The sequence below is a fragment of the Falco punctatus genome, assembly GCF_963210335.1.
Source record: "Falco punctatus genome assembly, chromosome: 3".
NCBI classification, from domain to species: domain Eukaryota; kingdom Metazoa; phylum Chordata; class Aves; order Falconiformes; family Falconidae; genus Falco; species Falco punctatus.
Window position 1 is genome coordinate 81,516,035 of NC_137582.1, and position 18,795 is coordinate 81,534,829.

At 35.3% G+C, this 18,795-nt stretch overlaps 1 protein-coding gene across 2 annotated transcripts in view; it reads right to left on the reverse strand.

Annotated features, from left to right (window-relative positions):
• The window catches only part of ABCA13 (ATP binding cassette subfamily A member 13), a 218,324-nt gene that overhangs the window by 138,013 nt on the left and 61,516 nt on the right, over positions 1–18,795 (reverse strand). For both annotated transcript variants that reach the window (XM_080379025.1, XM_080379026.1), the window contains exons 23-28: positions 16,902–17,096; positions 14,735–14,899; positions 10,168–10,345; positions 8,322–8,461; positions 3,769–3,882; positions 2,705–2,795 (exon numbers count right to left, since the gene is read on the reverse strand). In XM_080379025.1, coding sequence (XP_080235151.1) covers positions 2,705–2,795; positions 3,769–3,882; positions 8,322–8,461; positions 10,168–10,345; positions 14,735–14,899; positions 16,902–17,096 — 883 coding nt within the window. The remainder of the gene's footprint in view (positions 1–2,704; positions 2,796–3,768; positions 3,883–8,321; positions 8,462–10,167; positions 10,346–14,734; positions 14,900–16,901; positions 17,097–18,795) is intronic.

The window sequence follows — 18,795 nt, forward strand, 5'->3', positions numbered from 1 at the left end:
ACTAAAAATAAAAAGCTGATGCAGTATAAGAGTAATGATTAAAAAAAAAAAAAAAAACACACATAAGAACAGAGGTTTACAGTAACAGCTGCACATGATTATAGACTAATAAACTGAACAAAGAAAGCAGACAAAACCAACACAAAAATAAGAGGGCATAGTTGTTTTTCAAAAACCAAAATGACAAAGTGAACCTGTAAATATAAGTGTAATCAAAGTGTAAATGCAGAAGAGTGCTTTGGCACCTTGGACATATCAGCTTGACAAAGGCATAAATGCTATTGCTATAGCCCATATTGATTTGCATTTTTTTATATATATATATATTATATGATATATATAATTTTCTTGGCCGTATTCCATTAAAATAAAGAAATTCTAGTTTCATAAGCCATTCTACTAAAATGATTTCCTGTATTCACCATCCAAGACTATTGACCATTTATTACATATTGTCACATACCCTTAGCTCTCATAAAAATCTATAGCTTGAGAAACACATGCACATGTGATGATGTTGTCTGCAACAGTGAAGATGGACCTGATAAGTCCAGAGATCTTGATACCTACTTAATGAAATATTGTTTGCCCATAACCTATCATGTAGCTCCCAGTGTTAGATCCAAACAAAATCCATCTACTACTCAACTAATATATTGAGATAGTTATATTTCCAGCAGGCCTTGTGGGCTGAGAGACTTGCTCTTTCCTCCCTCTTATCTTTCGAACTATGTGGTTCTGTGTGGGGGGTTTTCAGTTGTATTGTGATCCAGCTTCACCATTAGAGGTGTGCTGTGCCTGACCCAGACTAGACAACAGTTCAGTGATTAAGAAAATCTTCCTGAGATGTAACGGATTCAAATTTGAGTCCCTAATCTAAGAAGGATACTGAGCCCAGGTTCTTACTTTCTGGCTTGAATTCTGGGCAACATGTGCCATTTTTCTCAGTGCAAGTAAGTTCAGCTAGTCCTAGCCTTCAAACAGAGCCAAATCAAGGCCAGTTTCAAATAAATCTCACATCCTGCATGCAAAAGAAAATCCAAGAACTTCCGCTCACGTCAACCATGACAGAACCAGCTCAGGAAAGTAGTACAATTTAAGTGAAAAACACTTCATTATTTACAATCTCTCAGGAGCTTCAGGAGCTTTTGTCTGTCTCCTGTGGAAAGGCAGGTACAGAAATCCAATAAAAGCTGTACTTCAGGTACATTTATTAGTTTATTTTAGCTCTAGACTAAAAATTCTTTGACTGTAGAGCAGACTTCATAACCTATATTGCTGTAATGTCCATTTATTCTAGCACTGAGGGCCACACAGCCCCTTTATGGGAGCTTATGGGAGCTCATCACTGCTCTTCTCCAACAAATGACTGGAACAGATTTGTGTCTGGTTCGTAGTTATCCTAACACTCATTGATAACAAACTACACAGATAGGTCCTCTCTACCACTATCCTCCTTTAGAAAGCGCCCAGCTCCCTTTGTATATGATGCTATACTACCTGGTATTGGATTTTATGCCACTTTTCTCTCTTTCTGGTCCTCAAAATCATGAACTTTTCTTAAATGACGTTAGACTCTACATTGGTATGGACAATTCCTTCTGGCACATGTCAGCAATCATTTTAATTATCATGCACCTACCTTACTGACAGCAGGCCATATAGATTTTTTGTCACCTACCAAATTCTTCTAAAAGTAACTTGAATTTCCAACGTTATCCTGTCTCTTCTTCTCCTTAAATCCCTATATACCCAAAATTACTCATCATAATCTCCACGTCCTCCATTATAAACTGTTCCCCTTGGGATACCTCTCTGGCCCTGGAGGACATACTCTCTACTCCTGGAGGTCTGACTTCCAGGGCTCAGTACCAATGCAGGAAGGGTGCATGGCTGTGACCCAGGGGGACACTGCTGGACAGCCCTGTGCAGATGCCCAAGCCAGGGCCACTGCTTTTCCATGTTGCACAGAACTGTGGCTGGGCCTGCCCCAGGCTGCAGATCTCACCACATCACAACCTGTCTGTGGACCCGGCCATGGACCTGCCAGTCTGGACCCAGACCCCCTACCCACAGGGTGATATCCTGGCCTGGCCTCAGCATCACCCCACATGGCCCCACTCAGCCATGCCAGGGGCTGGGTCTGACCCTGGTTAGTCTCTGCTGATCTGAACCCAAACTTGCCACCCTCTGATTTTAATTGTATCTCAAGCTTTTCTGAGGCTTAAGGAGACTACATGAAAGTAATCCTCAAATAAAAGGAGAAAAAAAAATACAGACCCCTTTTGATTAAACACACTGTATCCAATCTCATTTTCTATTTATTTCCATTTAAAGTATATAGATTTCCTTCAAAATCTGCTACAAAGATTTACTACTAGTGGAACTGTGGCTACTGGGATTACTTCTCCCTACTCCTTTTAAGTATAGCCCCTGTGTTTATAACTCTCCCATGACAGTTTGCCACTTCTAACTTGTTACCAGATTTTTGAAGTCTTTCAATATTTTGAAATGCAAATTAACCATTCACTCAGAAGAAAAAAGACAATTAGAAATATTTGAGACTAACTGAAGAAGAGAATTTAAAGTCTAGTACTTTAATACTATTTAAGTAGATAAAACCTTCAATTACAAGTGAACATAGCTCTAAGTTCAAGTTAAAGTCTTATAAGCGTAATCAGTACATGTACTTTTATGTACATACCGTATACTTGCATTTTTTTAAAGAGTTTTTCCATGTCAATATCCAAATTCGTTTCTAGAAAGTGCTTTATGAAATTGCTTTGCAGTGCTTCCTAAAATGAAAAGTATTAGATGTTACATCAGGTTCATTGTCTCTAAAGAAATGTAAAATATAAGTATGCATTCATGCTCAATTCTATGACCAAGATTTCCTGCATAACACTGGAGAAGTCACTTAGCCTCTCCATGTCTTCAGTCTTCCCCTCTTAACAGGCTAACTCCAAATTAACACTAGCAATAGCAAAATAAATATCTTAAAAGAACTGGCATTTGGGAATTCCTTTTACATTATTTTAGCTTCATTACTTCATTTGCCAAGTTCTAAGGGGGGAAAAATTGCTACCTCTACAAAAGCATCCTGAGATCTGCCAGTCTAATGAATGATTAGCGACATCATTCCTTAACTGAACTTAAAAGTAATAGCTCAATTGATATGTATGGGCCATGACTGGATTCTGCTTTTTTCTTAAAGTAGTAAAAAAAATACTCCTAAAGTGTAAAATTTTCCTGAAGTGTAACAGCCATGCATGTTTTCACAAGTCAACCATGGCAAAACTAAATTTTATTGGGGAAAAAAGGAAAAGGACACAAATATGTAGAATGGGGAAAACCCCAGTAACAAAAATGCTCTTTATTTTTAGTCAGTATTTCCTATATCAAGGGTTTTTTTATCAGTTGCACACATTGTTGGAAAAAAGCAAGTGATAAAAGCTTTATGCACTTACGTAAAATAAATGTAAGATTGTAGGAAATAAAATATTTTCTGGAACTTGCTTGTTTAGGTGTACTTATTTCCCTTATTGCCTGGTAATACTGGACATAGCGAAGTAACATTGCTTTTAAGTTTTTTCACCTCAGATTTTTTTCAGTATCACACTGTAGGCTCATAACCTAAAGCTAATCTGCCTCTTTTTCAGCTCTTTTTAAACCTGAAGCCAGATAGATATGCAGTTTTACATGTACAGAAATTCTGTCCAGGTGACAGAGCAAACTGGAAAATAGGCAGCCCTCCCACAGTTCACCAACCTGCAGTCGTGAGACTGTAAGGACATTTCCACTGGTTTTAAAAACCTCAGACATCCTAAGCCATGTCTCAGAATAAGTCTTCAAGTTTTCCACAAAAGCAAAAGTGAAATTAGCCTGGGAAAAAGAATACATGGAGACAAATGAAGTAAAAACTGTGCAGAGCAAATCTTAAAAACGGGAAAAACTGGCATGCTTCAGATCTTCTGCAATTCCTTTCCATTTCACTTTGATAGTCAGCAGTAAGGATATCAATGTTTTCATTCTCCTACTTAAGAAAAGTATTTGTTGCAGTCTCGAGATATCAAGTAAATCAAAGAAAATTATTCCTGCAGCATGTATGTTTTCTACTTGAAGTATCATAAAGACCTCTATTTTGTAATGTCTCTTTCATACAGAGTATCTTAGAGGTGTTTCAGAGAGACAGGAAAAAAAAGAAAAAGAATAGGGCATATTCAAAAGAAAGCCTCTACAGAACTTGTAGGTCTTTTATTCAAGCTACTTTGACCAAATATAAAATAAAAGGGAAAGCTGGAAGCATGGTGTGGACAATAAATTCAAGTGACCAATAAATCAATTTCAAAATACTCTCACACAGGAAGACTTGAGTATAGCAACATAGTCTCTGTCCCAGTCGAACCTAAGCTACAATTTCTCTCTTAGCCACTAGCAAACAACGACCATTTTTTTCTAGCCTGTTTTAAACAGATCACAAGTATACTCAAGTTTAGAAAACACTGCAGTATCTTTTTGTTTAAATTGGTGTTATGAGTCACAGAAGTGCATTTAAGAACAATCCAGCATTGTTATTATGGTAGAGATCATGACATTTCCCAGCAAAGAGTGTCTGCAATGAGTTGTAAACTCCAATTTGGGACCATACTATTTGCAGTAATTCCAATTGAAAGCAAACAATTTTTGCCATAGTATTTTAAGTGCCTTTTGCTAAATCTCACTCCTAGCACAACATAGGAAGACCATTCGTGGTGATTCTTTTCTCCTGTTTGTAGGACAGAAGACCCAATAAGACCCTTGCAGATAATTTCATTTTTCCGAAGGAATTTATGCACTTAACTTCCATGACATTCCCCATTCCACTTTCAGAGAGAGAGTGATCCTAAATGTTAAACTAAAGTTTGGTGTCAAATCAACTAAAAAAAGTTCTTCTGTTAACACACACAGAAACCTCATGGACTGAAATCCCAGGCCTGACTCTCAGGATCATGTAACTCACTGTCCAGGCACGATGATGGCAAGCAGAGGGAGACCAGAAAGGCTGCAAGCGTGGCAAACAGCCAAAATAGGAGAGTGCTATTTCTGCAGCCCAGAGCAAGCACAGGTCACACTGGAACACAGGGAGATCAAATTTTTGGACATCATTTGAAACTGTTATATCAAGCAGCTTGTAAGATCTGAGCTCTACGCTTAGTCCTTTTTGACTTGATTCAGAAGAGATGGGTTTTTTTGTTGTTTTTTTTGCTGAAGTCACTTTCAAAGAGCTATAGTAACCACAATGTGCTTGTATTCGACCTCTTTATACAAACTATAGAAAACAAAATTACTGCAGCAGCATGGATTTTTGGAAAAGGTGAACCTTATATAATGTATAGGCTTATTTGAAAGAAATAACTGACTGAAAAGTCAGCAAAGGTCCTGGCAAGCCTGGCCCTTGAGATTTTGGAAGCTGCAACAGTATTTGTGGGGAATATCACTTCACTGACATGTTGTTCAGTTCTTCCCTATACAGTCTTTACTGATTACAATAGGAATCAGAACGTAGGGTAAGGTGAATGTATAATCTTACACGTTATAAAGCAGCCTCTGTGATTTTGTATGCTAATGACTTGCTGGACTTAGATGTTTAATAGGAAGTCTCTTCAAGTTCTCTTCTTCCTAATCAATGAAGGTTCATTAAAATAAATATTCTTGGTAACACCTAGACTGGATATTGCCTTTGATTAAAATTAGAGCTTTCAATATCACCTATGGTTTTGTCTGGATTGAATATGTCTAAGCCTCTTCCTGATGTAAGAATAAATAAAAATGGTATTTTGAGCTTATTGAACTGCCTTTATAATGACATCTTTTAACAGGCTCACAAGTCAAGTGTGCTTCTGCAAAGCTAGACGTGATAAGTTTAAAATAAGAACTTACACAACTTATTATCAATTTTTCAAATTATACTAGACAAAAAGACAGGAAACTGAACTTAATTTGCTAGTTTCCTTTCTTTCATTTCTCAATTGTCTTGCTACATTTATGTTTTTTATATACATTCTGACTGTTCCAATTACAAAGAAAGAGTACAAGGTTGTCCTAATGTGATTGCCCAAGATCAGCTCAGAATCTTTTGAAATACCAAATAGTCTCATAAGAATAGCTCATCAGTTGCAAAAAGTACAGTTGCAAAAGCAAGGATCAAAGACATCACACATGGTCTTTGAACTCCTGGATGTCAGCTGTTACTGAACTTTTTGCTCTCAGTCAGCACTACAGCCTGTATCTGTGATAGTCACTGTTATTCTACACAGTAGAACTGTTGACTTCTCAGAAGGTAGAACCAGCAACCTCACAGTTTAACAAAGAATCATCAGTTATACAGTCTTGAAACAAACCAGTCATATTAAAAACTTCAAGAACATAGCTTAGCTTACAAACTTTAATGTTCTTTTTAACTTTAAACAGCTACTTTTTTTCTTCTAGTAAACAGCTGCCATGTGGTCACATAGTCTAAAGGAAATTAGAACTTCTGTCCCGATTTCAGTAGATTTGGCTATGTAAGGGCTACAGGGTTGGGTTTTAGTAGTTGTGTTCGAGGTACCTGGAACAATACTTTGCACTTAAATTTTATTTCTGTTCAAGCAATAGCAGATAGGCTTCTGTAATAAAATAAATTAAAAACCTGTTGAAGAAACTTTCCTACTACTTTCATATTTACACATAAACAGATACATCCATAACTGCTTGTTAGATCTACAGGTTTAGGGGAAGGGTGAAGATGTGCATAGACAGGTTCCTGAATAAACTGATGGAACTTTTGTGAGCCTGAGAATACATAATGAGAATGAGAGATTGTGCTAGAGGCATCTACCAGAATCTTTGTATTGCTCCAGAGTATTAAAAAAAAAAAAAAAAAAAAAAAAAAAAAAAAAAAAAAAACCACAGGCAAACTTCATTGTTAACTGTATTATTCAGTCTTAATTTCAGTAAAAGATCGATAGGGGAATACGGCATATTTCAGGATATTTATCTTTTCTACACATATTTTTAAGAATGTCATTTTGATATATTAATTGGGAAAATAATGTGGAAATGTTCTCAGTGCATTATTCTAAATATCACTGTAACAGAATATAACCATATATTCAAAACAATTTGGGATTTTTATCATTTCTTTATCATATTCTTTGTGGTATTTCCATCTATAAACATCAAGTACAGCTTCATTTTTAGCTGACTAAAAATTTAAAATTAATTATACTCAACTCCAGAGACAGCCCATTGCCCAAATTAAGTTATTTAACAGCAAAGGTTGTAATCATTGAAACCTTATTTCCAATTCACAGCAGAAACTATAAAATTTTCTAGTATCTACTACCTAGTATGTGTTTTTCAGCTTAGTTTTTTACTATTTTTTTAGAGTATAAATCAAAATACCACAACATATTCCATTTACACAGAATATAGTTACCATCACATTTAAAGTTACTACAGTCTTTTTGTGTACTACTTACAAGCAGTAGTGGTTTTTTTCTACATTTTAAATTAATCTAAGTTACCATTCTTGCAATAAGTAATATTCCAGGTTAAAATAATACATTTTCAAGATAAATGCAAAATTTACACAGAACACTAATGTTTAATATTTAAAAGAAGTCATCATTCCTCCTCTTACAGAAGTACCTCAAAGCTAGTCATGAACAAACATATCATTGCAGATAATCATGCTCAAGACAGAGTACCTACCATACCAGAAGTGCAGAGACAGCAAAATTGTTGAATAATATCAAGTCACCAGCATCCACAAATATGGCAGCTCTGCTATTTACTGGCCATTCGCACTACTGGCGTTAGAAAGATCAACAGGAAGGACGTACTGTAGGTTGGCTTGTATGTTTTTCAAGGCAGCTCAGTGACTCCCTCAGAACAGGCTTTCATTACTCTGGTGTCCCTTCCACACAGCTCCCTATGCTGCCCCATTGGAGTTCCCACCATAAGAAAATGTTGAAGGCAAATGCTTACTTGGAATATGTATATCCTACACCTTGATACAGCATGACACTTCTGCTAATGTGTTCTTTTTAATCTTTTTATACAAGGTTTAAGGGACTTTAAACAACCTTCTGCTTTTTATGCTGAAGTGAAACCACTGTAACAAGTAAGAGATATACTAAGCTTAAAGTAGGAATAAGGTGAGAACTCCAGGGGCAGGGTGGATCCAGTTTTCTAAAAGGCAATTATCCAGTTGTTTCTACCTACCCTGAAAAAGTGGACCTTTAAAATGAAGTACAAAGGCAAAATCAATAAACAGAAATAGTGTTTCTTTTGATACTTACCTTTTCCATCACCAGGTCAATCATGTTGATGTTTGAATTGTACAGTATCTTCCCATGTAATAAAGGTTTCAGGAAAGTCCATAGCAAAGCCCCATTAGAAGACTGCAAAATCTCCTGATAAAGCTTCAAGCAAAATGGAGCTGCAAAAACAAAGACAGACTCACATTTAAGACATACAACACAGGTGAAGTTGGATTATTTTATTTTTTCTTTAATTAAAAGAAAATCTTGGGTCATAATTTCAGATCTGCCTTAGCACCATAACAAATACCAACCATCTGTCACTAAGTAACCACTACAGGTCCCTGAATAGAAATTGTTTAACCACATTCTATGATAGTGTTGAGGATGTAGAACTCTAAACATTAAGACAAGAAAAAAAGAATCAGAGTCCAAAGGGCTTCTCACATTTCTGAAGAGCAGTCTATGAAGCCCATCTATCCTAAAAGTTGAATGCTGAGGGAAGTCACCTTAAAAAAAAGATGGACTAACTCCACACTCTCTGTTCTGTAGCTTTCTATTCCTGCTTAAAAAAGAAGTAGGAATACAAAAGTACCTTCATAAATACAAACTTTTTTATTTATATAATTTCATAAGAACCTACCAAAAGTACGGGAAAAAATTGGCATGACACTCAACTTCTTGATTTGAAAAATCTAGTCAATTCACTTTTCCACTCCTTAACCAAAAAAACATGGTCCTGCATCAGATGGAGCTATTAATGCATTAGGGTGCATGTCATTCAGAACTAGGATGCAAGGAATATCTTCCAAGATATCCTGCTGCACTTGCACTCAAGTAAAGACAATGAGTTTCCTGTGAGAAACATTTAGATTTTTATGTCCAGTTCATGTGTTTGGGATGGTTTGGTTTTGTTTTGGTGTTTTTTTTAAATTTATTATGAGTAGATTGAGAAACAACCCATTTCTAGCACTATGAGGAATTATTAAATAATGTCATTAAGTCCTCAAAGACGACAAATTATTGTACATAATGTAAAACTAGGCCAAAAACATCTAAATTCCTGCCAAAAGTTAAAGAAACAAGTGTCAGAAATGTATCAAGAACACCCAGTTCTTTGCCCAAATTTTTACTTACTTCAAGGGAACAATCATTACTAAATACAATCATTGATAAATGACAGAAAAGAATTAAGAGGCTCCAAGCTGACCAGTCAGAAACATCAATATGCTAAAGACACAGAAGACTACCTGAGTTTGCTGCAATTTTCAGAAAGACTTTGCAGACTATAGAAACTGATAGTTCATAAGAGTCATGATTTACAGTCACAGATCCTTCTCTAGTGACACTCTATCACTGTGTTTTTCTCTTGCACAGGGCCACCGAGGCACTAATAATGTTATTAACAATAATAAAATCAATCAGTGTAAAGTCAAATGTATATTGAAGAAAGGGAGAAAAGGTGATCAAGAGAACAGGAGTATTAACTATTTAAAAACTTAATCCAGAGGGCTTGCATATTTTATTGCACAATAATACCACAGCTTTGTGTTCACAGCAGAAAGGCATGTAGCAATAAATTCTTAATCTTGTATCTCAAAGATATATTTTTAACACCAAGTGCTTTAAAATTTCTAATAAATATGTCTCTAAGACAGAAATATTCTTGTTTATTATTTGCAAAGATAGAAAACAACCAGAATCGCTTGTGTCTCATAAACAATTACCTTGTAGCCATAAAACTTTTACTGATTGACCCTTGTGCTCCCGATTACAGTGTCAATTGAGATGTCAGCTGGTATATAAATATTTCCATTTTAGAGGGAAAAACTTCCCTACACCCTGAATGCATACATGCAACTTGTGATTGATAGGTTTTTCTTACTTGAGTCTTCAGGAATGCCGTATTTTGCCTTATTGTCATCCAAGAGTCCCATGATTCTAGGCATGTCGATGAACAGGTTTGCATTGCTGAAAAATGAAGTTTCTTCTTTGCACACTGCCTTGATTACAGACTCCAGGGATCCAACAGCTGAACTTCTGAACTGCCCACCTTGCAAGAACTAAAACAAACAAACAGAAACACAGATGAATCAAAGTTGCTTTTAGTAGCTTCAGGGAGTAGCCCTGGTGTTCTCTCAATATCGGTATCCAAGGAGATTGACAAAATTAGTCTGTTGAAACTGCCTACAAGAATGAGGGCCTGCTGTGCTAGTTTCTGTTCTCCTTATCACCTTCATCTTGGAGGGGAGTGGGGACGTCACAACAGTAATGCAGTTTTAATTTCCAGGTTAAGACAGTAGTATAGTGTACTACATTAAACTCTGAAACATTAAACTTTGAAAAATACTCTGTATTGCCTAGGCAGAAAAGGAATGAAAATATCAGGACAACTGCACTACAGATTCCTTGATTGTAACGTCAGTTTTCACAAAGTCTGCTCTTCTGACAGACTGCTGCTATGTCACAAAGCACTAGAAACAACCAAACCCATCTTCCATATAATGTTTGCAGTGAAAACAGTTGATAAGAACAAAAAAATATTCAAATGCACATACCCTAAAAGCCTATTTTTCAAGTATGTCTTTTAATTTGTTAGATGTGCTTCTAGTTTTTGCACATCTTGAGTCATACCAGCATTTCTTATTGCCATTTGCTCATGACTAGCATATGTCTAATAAGGAGAGCGATTGACTACTTTTATGGCTTAAGCACCATCATTCCATTCCCCACATTAAAATTAAATAAATAGAAATTAAAACCAACTTTCTCCGTGCAGCTTCTTTTTTCAGCTAACATGCTCAGTTGTAACTGGTATCTCATGGCGGGCTGTACAGGTGCACAGTTCTGAGAGGATATAACTGCAAGGCAACATGCTTCTAGAGTGTAACTGAAGGATGCATTGGCCTGCCTGATGATCATCACTCTTGCAGACACTCGTCAAGAAAAAACATAACTAGATTATCAGATATCATTTGAAGACTGCACAACTGGCAAATAGAAAAAGACTGTGATATGTCAAACATACACATTTGACACTGAAATTTATTAGCATTTTTATCATTGGAGATTTTTTTTTAAACAGAAGAGTCAATTTTCAAAGAGTACAAAAAGAATGAATTACAGACAATTTAAAGATTGTACTGTTAGAAACAGTTTATCCTGATCAATGCATTTACTGAAGTGCCAGGTGCTTCTTTAGTATTCCTGGAGGAATATTAGAAAGTGTTATTTAAAACTCAGTGTTGGCTGGTCCCAAAATCTGACTTTTTGCATACAGTTTCAGCTTATAGCATAGTAAATAAATAATATGCAGATTTTGTAATACCATCATCTACAGCTCTTGAATGAATCTGCTGGCATGGACTTTACTGGAGGAATAAACTTTATTTATGTACAATGCTGAATAAAAGTGGTTTTGAATCTATATTAGTAACTATTTGCACTAGAAGGATAAATGAGACTTATTTCAGTCAAAGAGCACAAACTTGCTAATTAATTCCAGTTCCAATCAAAATAACTTGAAATTCAAATAATGAATATTTATGCAGTAAGCTGCCACCAACAGACTGAATCTACTTACTGTCTTTCAACTAAATATCCACTGACTCAATAAGATATGTTTTCTAAAATTTGGCTTTGATAAAGTAGGAAAGCTATATAGGATGAATGTTCACAAAAAGTTGTCTTTGATCCAGTTTTTCTAGTTTAAACTAGATGAAGCAGGCTTGTAATCAAGGCTGATGAATCTAAACAAGCAGCATCCTACAAAGTAACCATTCAAGTCAGTTGCTCCAACAAATTCATGGAAGAGGAAGGCTGGTACTGAAGATTAGAAAGCTATCTGGAACTGGATTCTCAAATGGAATAAAAAAACCTCACAGCACAGGGGCTTCTGATGAAATTGGACAGCTGTATGTTTAAAAGAAATATTACGTATAAAAACAAATTAATACGGAGTAGTAACATCAGCTATTCAACAAAAGAATCCTGTAAGTCATACCAGGTTACAGCTCACACGTAAAACTAAAATAAAATTCAGAATCATTACATTAAGAGAGAAAAAAAAAATTAATTGTAATATTCCTGGAAAACTACAAGGAGGTTAAAGATAATTCAAAGTCTGATGAAACCAAAGTGCTACAGCAAACAAATGCAGAGAAACAGATATTCTTACTTGTGGGTAGAGCCATAAACAAAACAGTCTTTATTGTATTGAAATTGACAGAATCAGGGGAGGGGTGAAGGCAAAATTGCTGATCTGGTTAAATTATTTTTCAGAAACCTGTCAAATTTAGATGGCAATATTTGAATGAGAAGTAGAAAATTCATCTATACTCAAGAACGGGTGACACAACGTTCCAGTGAATAATGGATATCTCATGACATTTAATAGGGCAAGACATACAATAAGTTGTGAATACAATAAGTAGTGAGCAGTTAAAGGCAAAAATTATGTGAGCAGTAGAATCTAATATGGCCTTTTATTACAAAATATGTAGCATATCAATTCAACTTCACATTTTACAGATATTTGAAATGTATTTCTTGCTTTTCATTTTGTCTTTCAGACAAAAGTCCACATCTATAATTGACAATTACTTTATTACTTCTTTCACTATAGAAGCAATTTAATTTTTTTAAATCAACTTCAAACTTTTTCCATTAGAATTTAAAGAAGACAACAACCTGTCTTATTCTATGCTGAAATTTTACATATTCTTACTTTTAATAGCTTTACATACTTTATTTGGTAATCTTCCTAGGTCACTGAACTACTTTGCTGTTGGTTATCCTGAAAATAAAAACCCTGGAGGAGGGACTCCTTGGAAATAGAAGAGAATATTTAAAAGTGGAAAGTGTACAAGCAATATTTGCACTTCAGAAGCACACTTATTGAGTAGCACAAGTTTGGCCACTATAGAAAAGAAGGAAACAAAATAATCAATAATTAAAGGTATGGTTGGAAAGTAGAAGAAAATCCAGTTAAAACTGAAAAAAAGAAAGGATACTTAAAAATAAACAAATTTTACTAGTCTACAAAACAAAAAAAGTTACAGAGACAGTAAAGCCCTTCAAAACATCAAACATCTAATTTATTAACAAAAGAAATAGACACTGATTTCTTAATCCTCCACAATTTATTAGGTGACAAAAAAACCCAGCAATTTCTCAAGGAAAAAGGAATTAACAAAAATTAAGAAAATAAAGATTGTTTCAGAAAAAGTGACCAAAAAGGTAACATGTGAAAAGGAACAATTCCAAGGTTAAATCTATGCTATATTACAGGATATGTGTTGCCATGGCGCAGATTAAAAGTGTGACCAGATCGCCCTCTGCTGTTCAATTTGTTTTATTGCAAGCTTTTTTTCAACAGGACTGTTTGAGGGTCTTCTACCAAATAAGCAACTTTGTGATTTCACTCAAAAAAAAAAAAAATCTGTTCGAAGGAAAGTCTGATACAAACAGAAATGGGTTAAGGAAAGCAGAAAGGATGTAAGCATCTGATGAAAGCCAGCTTTCATTGTGGCAGCCAAAAAGCTACCGCAAATAAAAGAGGATAAAACCCAAAACTGATATGCACAGAACAGCATTTTACAACATGCCTCTCTGTCACATAAATTAGAAGATCTTGAGAAAGATTCATATCAGTAGGGAAAACAGTATTTACTGTGTACTGTATTCACAAACCAGTTTGTACTGTTTACCACTGAGGGATTTTTTTAAAGGTTTGCAATTTTAGAAACAGATTCAACCCTAAACTTTCCATACAGAAAAGCAAATGCAGCAGGTAACAGCAGAGAGGTCAGCAGGTCATCTTATGGAATTGGACCCTACCAAGAAACAGAAATCATTTTTCAGATTTAATTAATACTAGATCCACCACTGCGCTAGCTGTTACAGATGCCCACACAGCAACTGCCCTTAAAGGCAGGGACAAAAGAAATATCCTCACTCACACCTCATGCCACTCTTTTTAAAATGTCAAGAACAATCATCACACAAAATCCTTAAAGTGACAGAAACAGAAACCCATGGCAGACACAAGAACTGCACATGCTATCTTGATAAAAACAAAGCAATAGTCTGCTCATTAAAAAAATAAACATTAGCAGAAAAAAATGTGGCTATTTCCAAATCACAGATAATACATCTTATTATTATACGGTAGCCTAACACCATTTTAACTTAGGCTATGACCTTGCAAGTTAACCAAAAAAAAAAAAAAAAAAAAAAGAGGTGACAGAAATAACACCTCAATAGTCTCAAAATTACCACAATGCTTGAAGGAGACCAAAAGAATCTTCCTAGAATCTATGAACTCTCTTCCCTCTAAGTTCTCAACTTTCTGGGACACAATCTCTGTTAGTGTTCCTCCTTACTAAGCATGCATCATTAACAAAGCACCTCACAATGGGAATTAAGTTTGTATATTAAAATCATACACATACCTGTTGCAATGCAGAGATGTCAAGCACACCAGTGTTTTGTACTCCCTGGAGGAATACTGGAAGGTTTTCCATGACATGATGGGCTTTATTGAGAAGCGAGCTGATACTAGAAACCACATCCAGTAGCATGTTTAGTACGTTGCCTATCTCAGATGGTACCTTAATCTTGGAAAAGAAGGGAAAATTGGAACAATAAATTCCAATTAGAAACAAGTTTTAACCTTTCAATGAAATACTCAAAATCATTCAGTACTTTTCTAAAACTGATTATACAATGTCACAGCAAACTCTGTTTAACAAGGCTAATTTTCATCTAACTCCCCACTTACTGTCAAATTCAGCTAAAGAATAATTCTCTTGTAATGTTAGAACTGGCCTGTGACAAGTCAGGAATTAAAAATCCAGATAATGTGTTTATACTTACTAAGCTGAAAAGAACTCTCCTACTAAGATGCTAATGGGATCTGCAGCATCCTGCCCCCTTGGAAATCAGTGTAAATGAGAACTATTCCTTCAATAGGTTCAAGATGCGTAATGTACAGTTTAATATATTAAAAATAATTATTAAATTAAATCTAGCGATGACTTTAATTGCTTTAGGAATCATAGTAGACAACAAACTTTCCTGTCACACTCTTCCTCCCTTTGCCTTTTACCTAAAATAATTGTGTACATTTTATTCCCTACTTGACAGCTCAGTTGGCTATTTGCTTTTTCTACTGTGCAAGTTTTGGCATTATTAATTTTCCCTCTATTTCCTTTGTTGTTATATGTTATTTAGATGATACAGTAATACAAACTGATTCATTACCTCTCTATGCATGATAATAAAAACAATATAATCTTATTATATACTTTCAGCTGCTTCCTGTGATTATCTTTAAGTTATCCACCTTTATTTGACTTGCTACTATAATAACGTCTGTGCTTAATTTTCTTCTCAGCCCTCACCTATTTTCACACATTAAATAAAAAAGAAACTGTAAAAAAACTTATTCAGTTAAAAAATTAGCAAAAGTTCCATAATAATTTAGGGTGAGCTGACATAATTTTTTATGCTTTGCTAGAAATTCATTATGCCTCAGTAGGGATCAGTAGAAAAGCCCATTAGAATAAGCACTGGGTTTTTTCCTCCCCCTACCCCCCCACCCCCCCACCCACCCAGGTTGGCAGATAATTCAGAAAGTAGGAATCTTTTCTTTTCCTTCTGGTATCTTAACCTATTCTGGGAAATTGTCTTGTTTTTAAAAGTATGTGGCCAACCTGTTTAACTGTGCACACAACATCCAGAATATAACTCATCACCTACAGCTTTAGAACAAAACATTCTTCCTCCCAATGTTATAACTATTTTTCAATGCTTGTACTTGCAACATTTTATATTCTGTCAATCAATTACCCTAAAAGAACTGAGATAAACATCTGCTGTCAGAAATCCCATCCGGTTTTGCTCTACAAGTAAAAATATTAACTCACTGAAAACCCATACTAGATCCCAGATTACATACAGTTGTACAGTTAATACAGTTCTGATAAAGACTTTTGCATTCCCATCATTACAGTTTTAGCACTGCATTATTCTTGTCAAAGTCGTTTGATTTGGGTCATATGGAATATAGGAGGTTTGCCCTTATAGGATCATCCTGAGAGCTGGACAAGCTCCTTCCTGAAGAAGCCACCTGAATTGCCAGCATGATTTCTACAGTAAATAAAATGCATTCCAGAGTGCTATGATTTTTTCCTATAAAATTATTTTTTAATTCTTGTAATGTGAGCTCCTATGCTTTAGCTTCCATGATGCCAGATCAGTCTTTCACACTTAAAAATTAAGTGACTAATTGCATGAACTGCAAACTCTGTTAAAGATTAATAAAGCTATGTCTTCATCTTCCTGTGTTTTATCTAAAGCTTTGTAATAAACTCTTCAGTGATAATTTCCCTGAGGAAGCAAGAAATAGAATACAGTAACATCTACCAACCCAATTCTTCAACTCTTGTGTTTGCTTTGTGGAGCTAAATAAGGACAAAAAATACCATATGTCCAGTGTTTGCTTCCACAGAGAAAGAACATCTGCAGAAATAATAGAATTGTTCATTTATCTACCTGCATGCTTTAGACCACCTTCAAAACAAAAACATAGGAACTGAATGTTTTTTCCCATCTTACCTTGTAAATGATATGACGTAAGTTCAAATTCTCTATAACCAGTAAAAACATGGTATACAAGTCCAGTGCTGGTAAAGAACATAATTCTTCCACCACCTGGGAAGTTTTATTGTTTTCAGGTAGCTTTAGCAGCAGGCTAAGTACTTCTTCATCACATCTTCCAGTTAAAGCTACCACAAAGGCACTGTAAAAAACCTGTCACAATGTATGTGTATTAAAACGTTTTCTCCCTGATATGCATCACCTTCTTTTATAGTCAATAAGGTGAATTTTTTTGTCACAGTAGCATGAGAATTTGCAATCATCAACAGACCTGAAATAAGGAACTATAGAGCTCTACCAACTATCAGACTGGTGTGTTCTTACTTTATGTTCCATGTACATATAAAGAGATTAAGTATATTTCTTATAAAAATTTACTTTCATCTGTGAGCAGGTTGATCATTTGTTCTATGAGCATTCATACTCATATTTATAATATTTATATTTATAATATTGAATACATCCATTCTAGCAGATGTACACCTTTGTTGCAAAACACCTAAAAATCAAAATCCAGATGTATGAATCACTAAAATCAAACAATGTGGACCTTCCCTCTTTCAGAGGACATGCAAATTTAACACTTAGGGCTGCCTGTGTGGAGCAATGTTCACTCTGAACCAGCTCACATTCTCAGTTCAACACTCCTTTGAAGTGTTATTATTTAATAGTGGATGAAGGGAGAAATGCCTAAGCAGACCTGAGCAAGACTAAAGTAAAAACTCCTTGAATAATGATGGTTTGTTCCTTCCTACAAAAATAACACATCAAAAGACAAATGCTTGCATTCCAGATATCTCAAGAGCTCTTAGCTACCCTTTCTCCTGGCATGCCTGAAAGAAAGCAAATGGCAGCAAGTCCAGAAAAATTACAACTTCAAAGGTTGTAGGAGCCAAAGTAAAGTACTCAGGGTCCCATTGTACTCCTTAGGACAGAACCTGTACTGCCTCCACTGAATGTACCTATAGCTAGTAACAGTATTCAGTGAGGGAGAGGATCCCCAAGAAAATCAAATTAGGAGTCAAAGTTGGTCAAGATATGCGATTTCACTCTTTAATTCCTATGACATTGCAATTTCCAGCTAATTAACTTTTAGATTTTTATTCTGGAATAGAATTTTGCTTTGTGATTCAAAAAAAAATTCCTATATATTTAAATATTCACTTTTTGTGTGTATCTAAAAGGAACAGAACATGAATGTGAATATAATTCTGCTAGCAGCATAAAAAGATACTGATTTGGACTTGTTGTTGTAGAAGAAATTTGACTCAAATACATTTTAAATTTATTTCCTCATGCTCCACATTAATATCACCATTTCAGTCTAGTTTTAACTCATTCAGCATTTTCTCCACTAGATCAAGTCCCTCTGAACTTTCCTTGCAGCTTTGTGAGAGCTAGAGCCAATCCAAACTCCTGTGTTCAGTAGATGAATGTTTATAGTCTTCAGGTTACAGGTTTTGAGCAGTTTCAAAACACTTAATCATATGGCAATGAGCATGGCCAGAGCATAATATTGTGGTAGAAATTAAGGCTAACTGCAATAAGCACAAATAACTTGCAGGCTTACTCTTTCCATTCCAGAGGCAAGCACAGTAGTAGCATACAGTCACGGGACTGCTATGGGCTTGCAGCTATCATTAGTTATCAGGCAGTAGCTATATATACGATAAACATAATGGGGATGCCTAAATTATAGCTTTAAAAAGTACTTGTGCATCTTGCACAATCAGTACAAGAAATAAGCTTTAGTGATCCAGTTGGACTAGGTAAGGATTTAAGCACTTAAGCAAATAAAAAGTTCTGTATAGATATGCAAATGTGAGATGAGTACATATATCTCAACTCTACA